This window comes from Pseudophryne corroboree, chromosome 2, assembly GCF_028390025.1.
Source record: "Pseudophryne corroboree isolate aPseCor3 chromosome 2, aPseCor3.hap2, whole genome shotgun sequence".
In the NCBI taxonomy this organism is placed as follows: domain Eukaryota; kingdom Metazoa; phylum Chordata; class Amphibia; order Anura; family Myobatrachidae; genus Pseudophryne; species Pseudophryne corroboree.
This window is the reverse complement of record NC_086445.1, coordinates 977,907,567-977,927,871: the sequence shown is the minus strand read 5'-3', so window position 1 is coordinate 977,927,871 and position 20,305 is coordinate 977,907,567. Positions and strand designations below refer to the sequence as shown.

Below are 20,305 nucleotides of genomic sequence, written 5' to 3'. Positions count from 1 at the left end.
ATACGATTACTAGAGCTGCTGCCACATCATGCAGTGTAAGGGAGAGAGCAGAGCTGTTGCACATGCCCAGTCTGTGCGTGTGGTTCTCAGACCTCTAACAGTGCAATGGACCGGAGAGTTGCTACCAGGAAGAAGAGACAGGAGCCTAACCCTGAGGTGGGAGAATGTGTGCTTAGAAAGTGCAGTACTGGTTCTATTATATTTGTGTATTGATTACGGTATGTTTAACCTTTTCCTGACCATTTATTTATATTATTTAAATATGTTTGATACAGCCAATACTATAGGCAATAGTGGGAGATTGTGGATTGTATTTGGAAACCCCCCTCTATAAATCCTGCGTTTGCCACTGCACCCAAATCTAACTCTTTCTGCACATGTTATATCTGCCTCCCCTGCAGTGCACATGGTTTTGTCCAACTGCTAACAAAATTCCTGCTGCGATCAACTTGGAATTACCCCCATTGTGATGTCTTTTGCTTTATTTGCCATACATCTATGAATGCTTTGGAGTGGACCATCGAAGGACTAAGAACCCCCTACATGTTTATTAGCTAAGTATCATCAACTTGGTTTCTTCACCTCACCTCCCATAATAGTAGCGCCAGCTTCATCATGATTCACTTTATTACTTTTTTCCAGTTCGGACCTTTCTGGGTAGGTTCAACCGTGAGGCTAGAAGGCAGCAACTAGTTAATGAAGCACCCATAAGGTTTTCAAAACACCACATAGGTGCCACATATTGCCTATTGGTCCAGCCACATAACAACAGTAAGGGGTGTATTCATGATGCAGTGAAAAGTGTTGAGAAGTGAGCCAGTGGAGAAGTTGCCCATGGCGTCCAATCAGCATTGAAGTAACATATATAATTTCCATACTATAAAATTATACAGAGCAGCTGATTGGTTGCCATGGGCAACTTCTCCACTGGCTCACTTCTCCACTCTTTTCACTACTTCACGAAAAGACCCCTAAAAGTGCTTTGTTGTGGGAATATGAAATCCAGTTGGAATCTCATTGGTTAATACACAGCATTGTTGATCTGGGGATCAGGAAGTGCTCTAAGCATAGAAAGAAGACAAAGAGGTGGATATACTGTAGGATAGAGTAGCCTAGAGAAGCTATGAAGATGACTTGGGTATTTCATAAGCGTGCCTGAAATGGTGAGTTTCCTCTGAACACTTAAAGGTTTAATTAATATATCATTAATTAACAGTTAAATAAAATAAAAAAACCTCTTATAAAACAACAGCCCGTCTTTTAAAAGACATTTACAATTAACCTTTTTTTGTCTGAGGTAACTAATTTGTGAAATAATTAGCATTCTTTCCTCTTTACAACACAATGGAAAGCAAGCTGCGTTTCGCACAGGCCACCGGAGAAAGCAACTGCTATGTACTCTCATCACGCGTTTCAAGGGCAGCTCTGAGTAGTGCCTTTTGCTTGGCAGTTCTGCGACATTAACCCAGTTTATGGACGATTTGATTATCAACCTGATTTAATGAATCTGTTTTTACCTTGTAATTGGTTAGCGTCTAGTGTTCTACACATTAAAAAAAAAAAAAACCAATGGCAGTTATTTCATATCCACTACTGAACGCAATTAGCTACAGAAAATTAGGCTTAATTATTAGGCATTTTAATTGAACTTAGTAACTAGTAATGAGGGCTGATCGTTGTCTCTCAGCCAGGTGCTGGACTGTGAATGAAATAATCTTATTTTGTCTTTGATACTGTTTGCACAGTAGCAAATGATCAGGTTGTCTGTAGGGAATTGCTTAAATAAGCAATCACACTCCATTTGATGGAAAAAAAATCTGGGATGTCGTTCTAAAGCTGTTTATACAAATGTAATTATTCTAAAAAGCTAACATTTGGCTCTTGGAATGTTTGAAAAGTAAGATTAATTACAGTTGCTTTGTAACAAGGAGTTTTGAAAGGTATTGGGCAAGGGGATACAATGTAAATTAAATATTTAACATGTTTTATGAGATGAATAGTAGGAATGAGCGGGTTCGGTTCCTCGGAATCCGAACCCGCCCGAACTTCATGTTTTTTTACACGGGGCCGAGCGACTCGGATCTTCCCGCCTTGCTCGGTTAACCCGAGCGCGCCCGAACGTCATCATCCCGCTGTCGGATTCTCGCGAGGCTCGGATTCTATCGCGAGACTCGGATTCTATATAAGGAGCCGCGCGTCGCCGCCATTTTCACACGTGCATTGAGATTCATAGGGAGAGGACGTGGCTGGCGTCCTCTCCGTTTATAGAGAAGAGAGTGAGACAGTAGAGAGAGACACAGTAGTAATTTTGGGGAGCATTAGGAGGAGTACTAGTTACTTGCTGAAGTGATAGATAGTGTGACTGTATATTATCTGACTTGTGGGGGAGACACTGACAGTGGGGAGCAGTTAGAGTCTGAGAGCAGGACTCAGGAGTACATATAACGTACAGTGCACACTTTTGCTGCCAGAGTGCCACACTGCCATTGTGACCACACTGACCACCAGTATAATATATATTGTGATTGTCTGCTTAGGAGTACTACTTGCAAGTTGCTGATAGTGTGACCAGTGACCTGACCACCAGTCACCACCAGTTTAATATATATATATATATATATATATAATTGTATATAATATATATATAATATTGTATACCACCTACCCGTGGTTTTTTTTTTTCTTTCTTCTTTATACATACTACTATAGTAGCTTACTGTAGCAGTCTGCGGTGCTGCTGAGCTGACTGTGTCCAGCAGGTCCGTCATCAGTCATTACATAATAAATATATATACCTGTCCGGCTGCAGTACTAGTGATATTATATATATATATATTGATTTCATCTCATTATCATCCAGTCTATATTAGCAGCAGACACAGTACGGTAGTCCACGGCTGTAGCTACCTCTGTGTCGGCAGTCGCTCGTCCATCCATAATTGTATACCACCTACCCGTGGTTTTTTTTTTTCTTTCTTCTTTATACATACTACTATAGTAGCTTACTGTAGCAGTCTGCGGTGCTGCTGAGCTGACAGTGTCCAGCAGGTCCGTCATCAGTCATTACATAATAAATATATCTACCTGTCCGGCTGCAGTACTAGTGTGATATAATATATATTGATTTCATCTCATTATCATCCAGTCTATATTAGCAGCAGACACAGTACGGTAGTCCACGGCTGTAGCTACCTCTGTGTCGGCAGTCGCTCGTCCATCCATAATTGTATACCACCTACCCGTGGGTTTTTTTCTTTCTTTCTTCTTTATACATACTACTATAGTAGCTTACTGTAGCAGTCTGCGGTGCTGCTGAGCTGACAGTGTCCAGCAGGTCCGTCATCAGTCATTACATAATAAATATATATACCTGTCCGGCTGCAGTACTAGTGATATTATATATATATATATATTGATTTCATCTCATTATCATCCAGTCTATATTAGCAGCAGACACAGTACGGTAGTCCACGGCTGTAGCTACCTCTGTGTCGGCAGTCGCTCGTCCATCCATAATTGTATACCACCTACCCGTGGTTTTTTTTTTTCTTTCTTCTTTATACATACTACTATAGTAGCTTACTGTAGCAGTCTGCTGTGCTGCTGAGCTGACAGTGTCCAGCAGGTCCGTCATCAGTCATTACATAATAAATATATCTACCTGTCCGGCTGCAGTACTAGTGTGATATAATATATATTGATTTCATCTCATTATCATCCAGTCTATATTAGCAGCAGACACAGTACGGTAGTCCACGGCTGTAGCTACCTCTGTGTCGGCAGTCGCTCGTCCATCCATAATTGTATACCACCTACCCGTGGTTTTTTTTTTTTCTTTCTTCTTTATACATACTACTATAGTAGCTTACTGTAGCAGTCTGCGGTGCTGCTGAGCTGACAGTGTCCAGCAGGTCCGTCATCAGTCATTACATAATAAATATATATACCTGTCCGGCTGCAGTACTAGTGATATTATATATATATATATATATTAATTTCATCTCCTTATCATCCAGTCTATATTAGCAGCAGACACAGTATGGTAGTCCACGGCTGTAGCTACCTCTGTGTCGGCAGTCGCTCGTCCATCCATACTTGTATACCACCTACCCATGTTTTTTTTTTTTTTCTTTCTTCTTTATACATACTACTATAGTAGCTTACTGTAGCAGTCTGCGGTGCTGCTGAGCTGACAGTGTCCAGCAGGTCCGTCATCAGTCATTACATAATAAATATATATACCTGTCCGGCTGCAGTACTAGTGATATTATATATATATATATATATATATATATATATATTAATTTCATCTCCTTATCATCCAGTCTATATTAGCAGCAGACACAGTACGGTAGTCCACGGCTGTAGCTACCTCTGTGTCGGCAGTCGCTCGTCCATCCATAAGTATACTAGTATCCATCCATCTCCATTGTTTACCTGAGGTGCCTTTTAGTTGTGCCTATTAAAATATGGAGAACAAAAATGTTGAGGTTCCAAAATTAGGGAAAGATCAAGATCCACTTCCACCTCGTGCTGAAGCTGCTGCCACTAGTCATGGCCGAGACGATGAAATGCCAGCAACGTCGTCTGCCAAGGCCGATGCCCAATGTCATAGTACAGAGCATGTAAAATCCAAAACACCAAATATCAGTAAAAAAAGGACTCCAAAATCTAAAATAAAATTGTCGGAGGAGAAGCGTAAACTTGCCAATATGCCATTTACCACACGGAGTGGCAAGGAACGGCTGAGGCCCTGGCCTATGTTCATGGCTAGTGGTTCAGCTTCACATGAGGATGGAAGCACTCAGCCTCTCGCTAGAAAACTGTAAAGACTCAAGCTGGCAAAAGCACCGCAAAGAACTGTGCGTTCTTCGAAATCCCAAATCCACAAGGAGAGTCCAATTGTGTCGGTTGCGATGCCTGACCTTCCCAACACTGGACGTGAAGAGCATGCGCCTTCCACCATTTGCACGCCCCCTGCAAGTGCTGGAAGGAGCACCCGCAGTCCAGTTCCTGATAGTCAGATTGAAGATGTCAGTGTTGAAGTACACCAGGATGAGGAGGATATGGGTGTTGCTGGCGCTGGGGAGGAAATTGACAAGGAGGATTCTGATGGTGAGGTGGTTTGTTTAAGTCAGGCACCCGGGGAGACACCTGTTGTCCGTGGGAGGAATAGGGCTGTTGACATGCCTGGTGAAAATACCAAAAAAATCAGCTCTTCGGTGTGGAAGTATTTCACCAGAAATGCGGACAACATTTGTCAAGCCGTGTGTTGCCTTTGTCAAGCTGTAATAAGTAGGGGTAAGGACGTTAACCACCTCGGAACATCCTCCCTTATACGTCACCTGCAGCGCATTCATAATAAGTCAGTGACAAGTTCAAAAACTTTGGGCGACAGCGGAAGCAGTCCACTGACCAGTAAATCCCTTCCTCTTGTAACCAAGCTCACGCAAACCACCCCACCAACTCCCTCAGTGTCAATTTCCTCCTTCCCCAGGAATGCCAATAGTCCTGCATGCCATGTCACTGGCAATTCTGACGAGTCCTCTCCTGCCTGGGATTCCTCCGATGCATCCTTGCGTGTAACGCCTACTGCTGCTGGCGCTGCTGTTGTTGCTGCTGGGAGTCGATGGTCATCCCAGAGGGGAAGTCGTAAGCCCACTTTTACTACTTCCACCAAGCAATTGACTGTCCAACAGTCCTTTGCGAGGAAGATGAAATATCACAGCAGTCATCCTGTTGCAAAGCGCATAACTGAGGCCTTGACAACTATGTTGGTGTAAGACGTGCGTCCGGTATCCGCCGTTAGTTCACAGGGAACTAGACAATTTCTTGAGGCAGTGTGCCCCCGTTACCAAATACCATCTAGGTTCCACTTCTCTAGGCAGGCGATACCGAGAATGTACACGGACGTCAGAAAAAGACTCACCAGTGTCCTAAAAAATGCAGTTGTACCCAATGTCCACTTAACCACGGACATGTGGACAAGTGGAGCAGGGCAGGGTCAGGACTATATGACTGTGACAGCCCACTGGGTAGATGTATGGACTCCCGCCGCAAGAACAGCAGCGGCGGCACCAGTAGCAGCATCTCGCAAACGCCAACTCTTTCCTAGGCAGGCTACGCTTTGTATCACCGCTTTCCAGAATACGCACACAGCTGAAAACCTCTTACGGCAACTGAGGAAGATCATCTGTTTGGGGAGTGTTTTTTGGAAGGGCCATCCTGCGTGACACTGCAGTGCCACTCCTAGATGGGCCAGGTGTTTGTGTCGGCCACTAGGGTCGCTTATCTTACTCACACAGCTACCTCATTGCGCCTCTTTTTTTCTTCTTTGCGTCATGTGCTGTTTGGGGAGTGTTTTTTGGAAGGGCCATCCTGCGTGACACTGCAGTGCCACTCCTAGATGGGCCAGGTGTTTGTGTCGGCCACTAGGGTCGCTTAGCTTAGTCATCCAGCGACCTCGGTGCAAATTTTAGGACTAAAAATAATATTGTGAGGTGTGAGGTATTCAGAATAGACTGAAAATGAGTGGAAATTATGGTTTTTGAGGTTAATAATACTTTGGGATCAAAATGACCCCCAAATTCTATGATTTAAGCTGTTTTTTAGGGTTTTTTGAAAAAAACACCCGAATCCAAAACACACCCGACTCCGACAAAAAAAATTCGGTGAGGTTTTGCCAAAACGCGGTCGAACCCAAAACACGGCCGCGGAACCGAACCCAAAACCAAAACACAAAACCCGAAAAATTTCAAGTGCACATCGCTAATGAATAGTCAATATTTAACAAGTTTTAAAGAAACAGGAAAATCAATGAAAATGACCAAATTTTTTCATGTAAAGGAGATTAGATCATAAAACGTAATTTATATTATCATTCCATGCTTTATATATGTTTAATGATGATTGTAATCACTGATAGTTCGTTAACGGCTGCAGCCTGGCTGGAGAGTGGTTATGTATCGTTATATGTATTACAGTGTTAATCACAGCACTTGCCATAGTGATTGATAAGAGAAAACAGGGGCACTCTAAGAGCTAAGGGGCCTGAGCGCAGTAGTCGTCCCTATACCTAGTCATTGGGGAGCCATATTTTCGATGATAGATTGGTAAACATGGTGCATGTATAACCTGAGGCATGGACCAGTGGGGATAGTAAGAGGTTCCTGGTGCTTGGGATGCCAGCGGTCAGAAGACACCTGCTAGGTAAATATAATAACCCTCCCCCTCTACCCCCTAACCCTAATCCTCCCTAATGCAGCCTAACCCTAACCTTCCCCGCTTAGCACCTAAACCTAACCCTCGCTCCCTGCATGTTGGTATCCCAGTGTCGGTCTTCTGACCAGTGTTGGGATTCCAGGACCAGTATTCCAACTGCTGGCATCCCAAATGCCAGTATACTGACTGGATCCCGACCAGTGGCATACCTCCCAAACAGTGTCAGACTGGGGCATGTAGGGCCCACCAGGGAAATGCAGTGGTAGGGGGCCATGTTAGGGGTGTGATCAGTCACCCCTGACAGAGGGGGTGTGGCCTGCAACCTCATTGGTTTGACTAACCATTAGAGAGTGCAACTTTTGGACCCCTTCATAAATACGGTATGTACAGTAAATTCAGCTGCTGCATGTATGATAATGTACCAGATTAATAACAGATTAATAACAGCAATGCACTGTAGAAAATACACCATAGTCCAGTATAAGGTAACATATGTATAATGTATAATTCAAGTGCACAGTCTGGAACCTGATCCTTAGAGCAGGAGGTGGGTCCCCAGGCAGTGAGGCCCACCGGTGGTTTCCCCTGTACCCCTGTGGGCCAGTCCGAGCCTACTCCCAAACGCCCCTATTTCAGCTGGACAGTCCCACTTTTCGGACGATGTCCTGCTGTCCCATCTGCAGGCCACAGTGGATGTGGGGAGGTTGCTTGTGGGAACATTACATTACAGCAGCAGGTGAATCCTAAATAGATGCATCTAAACAGTGCAGGGAGGTGAGCCGGGAGGCAGCTCAGCTGCTTGGGGAGCACACGGCACACCCCCCAGAGTGAAAAAAATTATGGACGCGCCGCAAGGTCATGCCCTTCCACACGAAGTCTCGCCCCTGTCCACCTTGAGGGCACAACCTCTTTCAATGAACGCGCACCCTGGAGGCGAGACTGTCCTGTTTTACAATATCCTTTTGATGGGAGGTAAGCAGTGGGGCTGGGATGACTGATTCACCAAGTCATAGCATCTGCCCAATCCCCCCTCACCCGCTGAAGAAAGAAGAAGAAGAAATCAGCAAGTAAGTTGTGCTGGTCCACAGTGCGAAAAACAATTGCTTAAATGCACTTACACAGCCATTATGGGGCTGGCTCTGAGTTGGGAGCAAAGCAAAAAACAAACAAACAAGGCGGGGCAGATGTAACATGTTCAGAGAGATTTACATTTGGGAGGGGCGTGTGTTGTAATCTGGAATTTTTAGTGTAATCTTAAAGCTGCCCAGCCTTTGTGGGCTACATGCAAAAGCAGCCAGTATTTACCCCACATGCAAAACGAAATAACTATATGTATTTGCAGCCATTGCAGAGCAACATGGCGCTTCCAGGTGCAAATTTTTTTTCCTCCACACTGAGATTCAGCATGTACATGTGCACCAATCATTGTCGGCAGAGCGATCTGCCAACTACAGTACTGTAAAAAACTCTTGTTTCCCACTATACTATAAATGAAAATCTTCTTTCGTCTGGATCTATTGGGAAATGTTTTCAACTTTTTAATCCAATGTGAGAAGAAAAAAAAGAGTAAGTAATCACGCTAAGGGCAATCTCAGGTGCGCATGCAGATTGTGTATTTCCATTCATTTTCCAGTCAGAAACACTATCATATGCATCTCTGTGTTACACCAGACACAGGTCCCAGACACTTACCTCCATCTGTCTGTGATAATTATAAACTAAGCTATCAAGACCTCTCTGATACAGAAGAAACCGCTCCTTACAACAGGTGAGGTGTAAGCTGTGAGGGAAGGGTGTACTGTAACGCATCCCAAGTGCTGTAAGGGTATGCTATTAACCCAGATGAGGTCTTATGCAGCTCATTGGTTGGTACTTAATCTCTCTCCACTTTATCTCTCTCCAAGGCATGATACATCTTCCGTTATAGGGTCAGATTCAATGAGCCACAAGCTAATTGGTCTGCTGAGGCTAGCCTGTTACGGCCTGCTATAAGCTTGCAGGCTGCACTTGATGCAGATTTGTGTTCGAGCCTGAGGGAGGCTCGAACAGAAATTAAAGATAAGTGGCCTTATAGTGCACGCACTGAACTTGTAAACCCAGCGGTTCCCAAACTTTTTGGAATCATGGCACCCTAGAGTATCAGCATTTTATTCATGGCACCCCTAGGCCAAAAACTTATTAGCGAGAAATTTTGTAATGAATATTAAATCAAAGATTGTGTTTATATGTCATCCTTAGGTTCCATTATGTATGGTCCTGGACCACCAATCCAAGGCACCCCTGCAAGTGTTCTGAGGCACCCCAGGGTGCCTAGGCACACAGTCTGGGAACCACTGCGTTAACCCATAGCCCTGGGTACTCTAGGTACAAATGGGCTGTACTGAATAGAGCCCGAGGCTATCACTCTTTCCTCGTGCAGTAAATCACTGTGGCTAATTGAATGGTGTTTTAAAACTGATAACTTATTTTTTTTCTACAGTCTCCCCCCCCCCCCCCCACCCCCAATGTGCTACCAGCAGTAATGCAAAGGCCAGAGGTTCTCAAATGCATTCCTCAGTTCACCCCAATGGTCCAAGTTTTAGGTATATCTATGGTCCAGCACAGATGGTTAAATCAATATGACTGAGGTACTAATTAAGTCACCTGTGGCCAACATGGATAAACTTAAAACCTGGACTGCGTTTGAGAACCCCTGCTCTAGGCTATTAGCTGCAAACAAGGCTATGACAGGCTGGGCTGGGTGACCCTATTGGGCTGATCCTGAGTTGGATCAATCTTTTTTTCGGAGGCGTAAACAGCGAGTTATTCCAGTACAGCAGGTTCTCTATGCACAGAACATGCAACACTTTATATGCACTTCATTACCAAGTAACTCCACTTCCAGGAATTAGAGGTCGGAGTGATTCATGGAGTATTCAGTATTTTATGTTACAGATTCTAAATAGAAACAGCGCCCTCTGATCATTTATAAAAAAACACACACAAAAAACATACTTTGAGCTTTTATTAGGAGCAGACCATTAAAAAAGGAGGGGGGGGGGGTCTGGCGGCCCTCTTCCCTATAGACTTGTTTCACCAAAATAAAACCTGTAACAGACAAACGTATAGCAGCCGGGTAGAACTAACCGCAGACACCTGGGTGCCAGACCCGCATTCTGTTTCTCCTTATTGTTCATTTAGGAACCAGAAGACATGAGGTCGTTCAGCACTGTTAATCTGGCACAAATGCTTTTAATTATTGGAAACATCAACATTCCGGTTAAATCCATCTGCACAAACTGTTGGAAATAGTGGCGGAACGAAGAGTAAAAGTGTCATGTCAGCACACTGCCACTTCAGGGTCATCCCCGTCTGTGACATTCACTTTTTCCATATTTGTCCTAAATGCTGCGAGTTTTAGCCTCAGTTATGGCTTGAATGAATCAGGAACAAAGGTGTGCGAAGGTTTGGTGACGGGGTCTATTCATGAAGAAGTGAAAAGAGTGGAGAAGTGAGCCTGTGGAGAAGTTGCCCATGGCAACCAATCAATTGCTCCGTACAATTGTATAATATGCAAATTATAAATGTTACCTCAATGTTGATTGGACGCCATGGGCAACTTCTCCACTGGCTCACTTCTCCACACTTTTCACTGCTTCATGAATAGACCCATTAGCCAATAAGCACCTACAGTCAGAACACTCTTAAACATATTATCCAGTGTGCAGACTACATCCCCAAATGGGTGGTATTCATGTGACCGCCGGTCAGCTGACCGACAGTCACGTGACCTCCTCCAAGAGCCCGATGGCTCACTTTCCCGAATGGTCGGCATGCCGACCAATAGGGACTATTTCCACTCGTGGGTGTCCACAACACCCATAGAGTGGGAATAGAACCCGTGGCGACCGCAGGTCGCCACCGAGCCCGCAGCGTGGCGAGCGCAGCGAGCCCGCAAGGGGCTTGCTGCACTAGCCCCTCCCCGCCGGGATCCCGGCGTCGGTATGCTGCCGGGATCCCGGCGTCGGTAAGCTGACCGGCGGTCAGGAGACCGCCGGTCAGCCATACTACACCGCCCCAAATGTACTAGAGATAATGAAGGGAATGTGTGCTTTATTGTAGTGTTCCTTTGGTATGTTCTGTTGACAGCGGGTCTCAGTGTAACCCTAAACCTAACTTTAACTGTATCCTTTCCCCTGCAGCCTAACCCTAACCCACTCCCAAAGCCTAACCATAATGTCATCATTATGAACACGTCAACATTCTGCACATGTCGACATATTGCATTTCAACAATGCCAACGTTCTGTCAACATTCTGTAGACATTTTGAATGTTGGCATGGTGACTGCATTTCTATTAGTAGATCACACAGAGACACAAAGAAGCCCCACATAGAATTCTGGGCTCAGATGGATTTATACATTATATTATTTTCCATTTTATATATATATATATATATATATATATATATATATATGTATATGTAGCATGTAATGTCCGGCACTCCCCACATACAACAGAAACAAAACGCCGGGTGCCCTCCTCTTGTTAGGTGAATATGCAGAGAATTTCAGGCGGCACTGACGGACTCACTCACAAAGAGACCTGGGACCCCCAAGTCTGCTTACAACGTTTTGGATTTATTATCCTTCGTCAGGTAACAATAAACAAGTCATAAAGGCTTACCTTTATACCAAAGTGCAAAACGTGAGAGTGTGATCGGTGCACGGCTCCCCCCTGTATTTAAACATATAACATCAATCTATATCTCTTTCATGTGTGAACAGGCTAACTGGATCGAGTACACGCACTTCTCCTCAGTCTGGCCTGACAAAGCAATGTTTATCTCTTTGTCTCTCAAGGCCAGTATGGCTGATGCAGTTAAATGTCTCTCAGCTGCACTAGCAAGATTTTAATCACTGTAATGAAAACACTGATGGCTGACAGCCGATGTCAGATAGTTTTGCCATCGATGGTGGAGAACCAATATCTCTCCACCATCGATGGTATAGATATACAGGGCAATGAGACATTGTGCAGTCCTGGGAAGTAATGTGGGCTTGGCCACTGGTGGGAGGTGCAGTATCTCCCCAGCGTATTGTACATTACTTTATGGTGTGCGATGCTGGGAATGGGGTGCATGTTCATGGCATCGCTGGGGCGTGTTTATGACCTGCACCCATGGGCCCCTATAGAGGTCATTTTTACCCCCTCATCTCGGTGCCCCAGTGCACATTTGCAGTGATCAAAGTAAACATTTCAAAGAGGAAAATGTAAGTGAATGATATTTGATAGCATTCCAATAGCAGAGATAAGGGATAGAATGGGGGTCACATGATGATGCACCTTTCACTAGTGCATGCAGTAATGAGAAGGTGATTGCAAGGGGCAGGAGGGGGGAAATGGGGAACCTTACGCCATCAGAGAAATAGGCGTGTCATCTCCATAATGCAGACAGCCCCCCTCTCTATGTCTTGACAACGAGCCCAATCTGTCCAGAACCTGGCTCGCAATGTTAGGATTTACTGCTGTTTTCATTATACCTGTTTGGGATCTCAGGCTATCATTAGCAAATGTTCTCTGTTTATGTTATTGTTGTTATTATTATTATTATTACATGTTATATATAAGGCGCCACAAGTGTTTCGCAGCGCCGTACAAAGAACTGTACAGGGAGACAAAACATTACAGTCAATAAATAACATTACAGTAAATAAATAACAAAAATAGAGTACAGGTAACAAAGAGCACCACAATTCTCATACATAATACAGCTAAGATGTAAGTAGCGAGGGAGTAATCATTGTACTACTAGGGGCTGGCGGCCATAGATAGAGATGAGCCTTTACCAGTAGGAGAAAAAGTGGGTAAAGATGGTCGCTGAGTAGGAGAGAGCTGCGAGAGAAAAGTGTTGAGAAGAGGGCTTTGACAACAAAAGGAAGGAGGGCCCTGCTCTGAAGAGCTAACAATCTAATGGGAAGGGGCGACAGACAGATGACATGAGGTGCAAGCAAGCGGGAGGTAGCCTGATGGCAGTATGTAAGCAAAGCAGAGATGTTCAAGGCATGAGGCAGGGGGATGGAGGAGCAGCCTCAGGACTAGGTTATGCATCGGAAGGGTACACTTTGATGAATAGGTGGGTTTTCAGTGCCCGATTGAAGCTTTGCAAGGTCGGGAGAGTCTAATGGAGCGGGGGAGCGCGTTCCACTGAAGGGGTGCAGCACGGGCAAAATCTTGAACTCGAGCATGGGAAGCAGTGACCAGGGCAGAGGAGAGGCGACGGTCATTGGCCGACCGTAGAGTGCGGGAGAGAGTATGAATGGAGAGGAGATTGGAGATGTATTGAGCAGTGGAATTAGAGATGGCCTTGTATTTGAGGGTGAGGAGTTTGAAGAGGATTCTGTAGGGGAATGGGAGCCAGTGCAGATTTTGTCGAAGGGGAGAGGCAGATGTGGAGCGGCGGAAGAGGTGTTTATAGGGGACTGTTGTATGGTAGCATACGCAGATGCATAAAGTACAGCTTGTGAACGATAAGCCAACATGGAGTGAGTATGGGTATAACAATTATAGCATTTGAACTGATACAGCTGTTATAATATAGCAACAGCTAAGTGTACTGGTTTCCTTACTCCCTTGTGTTTGTTCATCTAGATTCCTGCTACGCACACTGTGGAATAGACTGCAAGGCTTACTGCTGTGATGGGACCTCCCCATACTGTTGCTCCTACTATGCATACATCGGAAATGTCCTCTCGTAAGTTTCTATTTCATGTCTTCCTTGCTTTTATGTTTAATGCATTTTATAGTTCAAATTCAGAGAAATTTCCATTCTCAGCTTTATTACCAGAAATGGTAATTTACAGCTGACCTTATATCCCAATGAATAGTGAGAATAAAAAGCACAGGAATTAATGGTGATTGTTATAGCCCTCTACACATAAGTACCATAATATGCAACTCCCTATGTAATATTCAAGTAGCTTTACTCCATTTTTTTTAATATACTAACGTACAGTGGGGGTCATTCTGAGTTGTTCGCTCGCTAGCTGCTTTTAGCAGCATTGCACACACTAGGCCGCCGCCCTCTGGGAGTGTATCTTAGCTTAGCAGAATAGCGAACGAAAGATTAGCAGAATTGCGAATAGAAAATTCTTAGCAGTTTCTGAGTAGCTCCAGATCTACTCACAGATTGCGATCAGCTTAGGCCGTTTCGTTCCTGGTTTGACGTCGCAAACATGCCCTGCGTTTGGCCAGCCACTCCCCCGTTTCTCCAGACACTCCCGCTTTTTTTCCTGGCACGCCTGCGTTTTTCCGCACACTCCCAGAAAACGGCCAGTTTCCGCCCAGAAACACCCACTTCCTGTCAATCATCACTTCAACGATGAAAATTCTTCGTTCGGACGTGAGTAAATCTACTAAGTTTTGTGCTAAAATACTTACCGCATGCGCACTGCGTACCTTGCGCATGCGCATTTTTGCCTTAATCGCTCCGTTGCAAAAATCGGCAACGAGCGAACAACTCGGAATGACCCCCAGTGTCAGTTGTTCACTCAGCTGTAGGTTAGCATAGTATAACTATAAATGGGAACTCACCCTTCATAAAATTGTATTGACTGCACAGATTTGTGTGGCCCTTGGATATGACAACAGATAAGGTACTGGCTCTGTATATGATTGCATCTACACAGCAGGTTCATCGACATATCTAAGAGCATCAAATATATGCCTGGACAATAAAATTATCCAAAGGCTGACTTCTCTTTTATATAATAGATCTCATACGTCAGGGGAGTATTGGGGCAATTCCCTGCTCTCCAGATGCTGGGGTCGGGTGATCGGGGAAATCCAGCGTGTTGGAAATCAATCCGCTGATTCTGACCAAAAAAATTATTGCTAATGGTGAGTCAGAATTTTTAACATGCAGCTTTTTGCAGATTCCCATATGAATCAATGTCCGCCAATCTGCGCTTTTTATTACCAATCAGTGAATTGGCATTGTCAGAACAGGGAAATGGCAGTACATGTATGGGCCCAACATCTACTGCCTGATTCTCCGTTGTGTTGATGACGATCCGATATCTGCCTGGGATCAGAATAAAAAAAACATGTTGAAAATCCGGGAGATAAATAAATGTTAAGTGCAAGTGCATGTGTTATTTAGGAATGTTTCAGGATTGAGGGGGACATTTACTAAGCAGTGATAAGAGCGGAGAAGTGCCCATGGCAACCAATCAGCACTGAAGTAACATCTATAATTTGCATACTATAAAATTATACAGAGCTGCTGATTGGTTGATGGGGCAACTTCTCCACTAGCTCACTTCTCCTCTCTTATCACTGCTTAGTAAATGTCCCCCTTAGACTTTAATGATAGGAATAGTGGGACAGATGTATTAACCTGGAGAAGACATAAGGAAGTGATAAACCAGTGATATGTGCAAGGTGATAAAGGCACCAGCCAATCAGCTCCAATATGTAAATTAACAGTTAGGATCTGATTGGCTGCTGCCTTTATCACCTTGCACATATCACTGGTTTATCACTTCCTTATGCATACTCCAGATTAATACATCTGCCCCAATATTTCATAAAATTGATCATACTATAACATCTGCTAACTGTATGGCCCCTCAGTCTGGCTGCATTGAATAAGCTTGAACAGCCAACAATTGTGGTTTACAACTGCAGGGTAATAGTGCCATTCACTTTCACCCAACACGTATGATGGTATCCTCCATGTAGCTCAATGTCACGCTGAGCCGGCAGCTACCCAGAGATACAGCACAAAGCATCACACACTGCAGTATACTTATTCTTCCTGAAGCAGCAATCGAATCCCCCATCTTACAGGGCTATAACATAGGCTGGTCTGAGATTGCAAAAATGATATATCCCATTTGAAATGTCGATATGTGAAAAGATTATCTATAGTCTCCAAGGATTAAATGCAGAAGTGTAATTTGTTGTTATTAATCCCAATAATGCCGGCAGAGTTAAATGGACGAGTGACACCATACAGATTTGTGACATGATGCTGCCGCCCATCTGCTACCGTCCATCATTCATGATGTTCAGTGAACTTTACTTCAAATAAGATTTCTTGTTAGAAGATCTCTGCTCTGTCTATCTTAATGCAGCAGACATCCTGCACTGGAGAGGGCCATACAGACAAGCATTACTGAGTGGGCATCACAGGGCATGAAATCAGTATGCCAACAGATGCTTAAATCCTTAATTTGCTTACCGTTACTTTCAATTTCATGCGTCTAATATAATCAGCATTCGAGGGAAGTCAAATCCCCGTTTTCTCGGAGGTTAAATATGAAGCACATTGCACAGGCAACGCAATTCTATTCACTAAGATAGCCTACCCAGTGCACATCAATGTGGATCATACTTACCCACACAAAATTCTGGGAGCTCTCCCAGACTCCGGGAGTGAAGACTAGTCTAATGGATCCAGCCCACTTCTGAGTAAAGTAGGAGGACCAGGAACTTATAGAGGATATTTGCATTAAATCATGTCATCATAGTCTATCCCAACTGTACAATGCTGCAAATCTTTTATATTACATTTCTTTGCCATTCTGTGTGATCTGAACAACAACTGATCCTCTTGACCATGCCTGCATGCTTTGATGCATTGAGTTGCTGCCACATGATTGGCTTATTAAATAGCTGCATGCCTAATAAAGTGGCCACTGAGTGTATGTGCCAGTTCATAACACTGAGCCGGGTTGTCACTTGCCGGTTGTGGTAACTCCATCCTCAACGTGCTGTCATACCGGCCCACTCCCTGGGTGGCATCTGTCAGCTTCCGGCGGTGATCCTGTGATTTGCTATAGTACCATACTGGTGCAGTGTGCTGGGAGCTCCCTCTAAGGGTGGACTGTATGCAAGTTATGGTTCTTGTCAAGGTGACACATAGCATGAGATTAGCACATGTTTGATTGGTATGCGGTTAAAATACTTCCTGTCGGGATCCGGCGGTCACAATACTGACACCGTAATCCTGACAGGGTTACTATCCCGCCGTCAGAATACCGCTGAGGTAGGCGATTCTCGCTCTGTGGTCGTCCACAACACCCATAGAGGAAGAAGAGAACCTGTGGCGAGCAAAGCAAGCCACTGAGCCCGCAAGGGGCCTCAATGTGCTCTCCCCGCTGCCGGCATTTTGGTACTGAGGATGCCGATGTCGGAATTGTGGCATTAGGCTTCCTGTACGCCAGGATCCCATATCGATCCTGTTTGATTGACCTGCCTATATAAACCATATTGGCACTGTCTGTGCTCCAGCATTATTTCGAATTATTGTCTTGTGTGTTTGTCTAACTGCTTTTGTGTAATGCAGTGTATGTCTGCCTGTGACCAGGACCCTGGATTGTATTCCCATTTTGCACCCTGACCTTTGGCTAGTTCAATCATGTTGATGCTATGCCTGTGACCCTGATCCTGACTCATTTGATCATCCCTCTGTCTAACAATTCTGTACCATGTCTGCACTACTACATAGTCACCTCTAGAGCGCAGTTAGCGGGCTGTGACTTAAGGATCTCCCGCAGCCTTGATCTTGGGCAAAACCGGAGGGTCCTTTAAACTCTGCACCTCCACTCTGCTAGAGCTAACCTTAGCCTCATCCAATATATCTGAAGTACGATAGTATACGCTGATCCAAAGTACTGTATGGATGCTGCTGGGAGTTTCTTCACAAAGGACTTGATCCAACATCAGATCACTCATACTGAGAAACAGGAGTAGTCTCATACACAGATCATTTAGTGTCTTCAGGGCCTGACTCTCGGCCTAGATGACTAGCAGCCTGCAGTAAGGTCTAGGGATTGCTCCAATACGTCATCAGACACTATTCAGGCTTCATCAGAAAGTTCAAATCATCGCATACCCAATCTAAATCCAAAGCTGTGTCCCAAGTATGATGCGGGTCCTAAGAAGTGTAGAGAGTTTCTTAACCATAGCCCCTTTTCATTTTGAGCTCCTTACAGGAAACTTCCCCATTGAAAAGGCTAAAGTAGCTTTCATAATCTCACCACTCTCCTTCCAAGGCCTGGGCATCTCCCTTGTAGGGATGGAATGACCTACTTATGCCTAATAGCGATGAGTTCCTGGAAAATTTTACTAAATTTTTTTCCAGATGGGCGATGTCAGCTGCCACAGGGATTTTCCATTTGCATCAAGGGTCATCTTCTGACATTCCATTCCATTCTGTACTATGCAAATGGCCCCTGTGGCCTTGTAACCGCTACAGGAAAGAGAACATACTGTAGAATAAAAAATAATCTGTGTTTCTATGGTGGAGCTCTGGTCCATATTTTTTAATTCAGTGGATAAGTCTGAAGGCACATTGATAATCTTTAAAAACAAAGAGAGTATATTAGTGAGATCATGTTCTTCCTCATATTTTCCATTATCAGTCTTTCAGCAGTATTGAACATTAATCAAAACATTTGTAACCAAAGGATCTCTTTTGGCTTCATTTTTACTTGAAACATTGTTGCGTTGCATTGTTGCATTGTATATTTGGTGACATGCTGTGAACTTTACAAATGTAATTATTATTGTCTGTTTATTATGTAAATGGATTTTTATATATTAATATCAATCACTTCAGATTAATTAATTCATAAATAATTATTCAAGAGTCTGTTTGTGCTCTCTATCCTTTTTTTTAGTTTGTTTTTCCACGTAGGGGTTTGTTAATATCCTGTTTTTGAGAGCTGCAAACAGCACATCAACGGTATTTTGTTCTGTGGGCGCCTTACTTTCCAGAGGACTCTGGTCCATATGGTGGTTTAATGTTTAAAAAAACCCTGTCTATCTAATTGCCATCACGGGAAATAAAAAGGTGCCAACACATGCTAATGCCGCTGGGAACTTTACATGAGACAACTATCATCTTTCTAGTTGTAGCCAAAGCCATAAAGCCTATCATCTTGGCTTCAGCTACACTACCCAAATCTGGATTGAGGACAGGCCAAGTGACATCCTGGGTTTCAGGTTGTTATGTTCAGTGCCTAAAGAAAGTATTACCCTATAGTACGGTTACAGTAGTGGGGTTACAGTTAGTCTTCTTAAGGATAAAATGATAATTCCTCTTTGGTATCAGGGGTATGCTGATGTCTTTAACAAACAGCAAGCAGAAGAGCTTCCTCCTCACAGGTTATCCCTGGAAAAACACCTCCCAAGAGTCGGGTGAGACAAGCCTTTAAAAAACGGTCATGACATGGCTGCGTTTTTGATGCTGCTCACCACTACCTCTTTCCAAATGGTCCCTGACAGTCAATGACTTTGTGAATGATCATCTCTGCGAGCGGCATGCCAATGTACATTGGCACAAGCAGTGCGTGGTGCATGCACAGTTGTCCAATTATTACTCAACTCCATAAATAAATATCGGCATTGCTTACATCTCTGTCCCTTCCAGATTCTCAAGCCATGTTCAGTTACATTAAGAAGAACTTGGAACAGGCTCTCATAACAAAGATCTCTTCTTCAAGGGGGATGGGGTTCTTTTTCATTGGAAAAAAAGATGGGGTCTCCGTCCCTTACATAGGCTTAAATGCCATAACCATCAAGAATAAATGGGATATGGTCATTAGGTCGACAATCATTAGGTATACCACTATTGGTTGACATGCATTAGGTCAACATGGTCACTAGGTCGACATGGTCATTAGGTCAACATGTACTAGGTCGACATAGAAAAAGGAATACCCTTTTGCCTCTCAATTCTGAACTTTTTGAGTGCACAATAAGAGCCAAAATTTTCACCAAATTGAATGATTTGCCTCATACCTTGTGACAAGAGCGAATACAGCAGGGGTGGCCAGACTTTTGGAGTCAGCGATCTACTTTGAAAGCTAAAAAGCTTTTGTGATCTACCTAGGAGGAATAATAGCGCGCGTCGTAGGCCCGTGCAAAAAAGGGGTGTGGCATAACAAACAGTGGGCGTGGTATAACAGAAAGTGGGCGTGGTATAACAAAAAAAAGGGACGTAGCCTTGCTGCACAGAGTGTAATGACTGCCTCACACAAAATAACACATTGGCCCCCACAGGTAAAAACCTCAAACACATATGCTCCCACAGTG

At 44.1% G+C, this 20,305-nt stretch overlaps 1 protein-coding gene across 4 annotated transcripts in view; it reads left to right on the top strand.

The window, feature by feature from the left end:
- CYYR1 (cysteine and tyrosine rich 1) overlaps positions 1-20,305 on the top strand; it is a 341,901-nt gene that overhangs the window by 276,201 nt on the left and 45,395 nt on the right. For all 4 annotated transcript variants that reach the window (XM_063956387.1, XM_063956384.1, XM_063956385.1 and 1 more), the window contains one exon: positions 13,853-13,955. In XM_063956387.1, the coding sequence (XP_063812457.1) occupies positions 13,853-13,955 (103 nt within the window). The remainder of the gene's footprint in view (positions 1-13,852; positions 13,956-20,305) is intronic.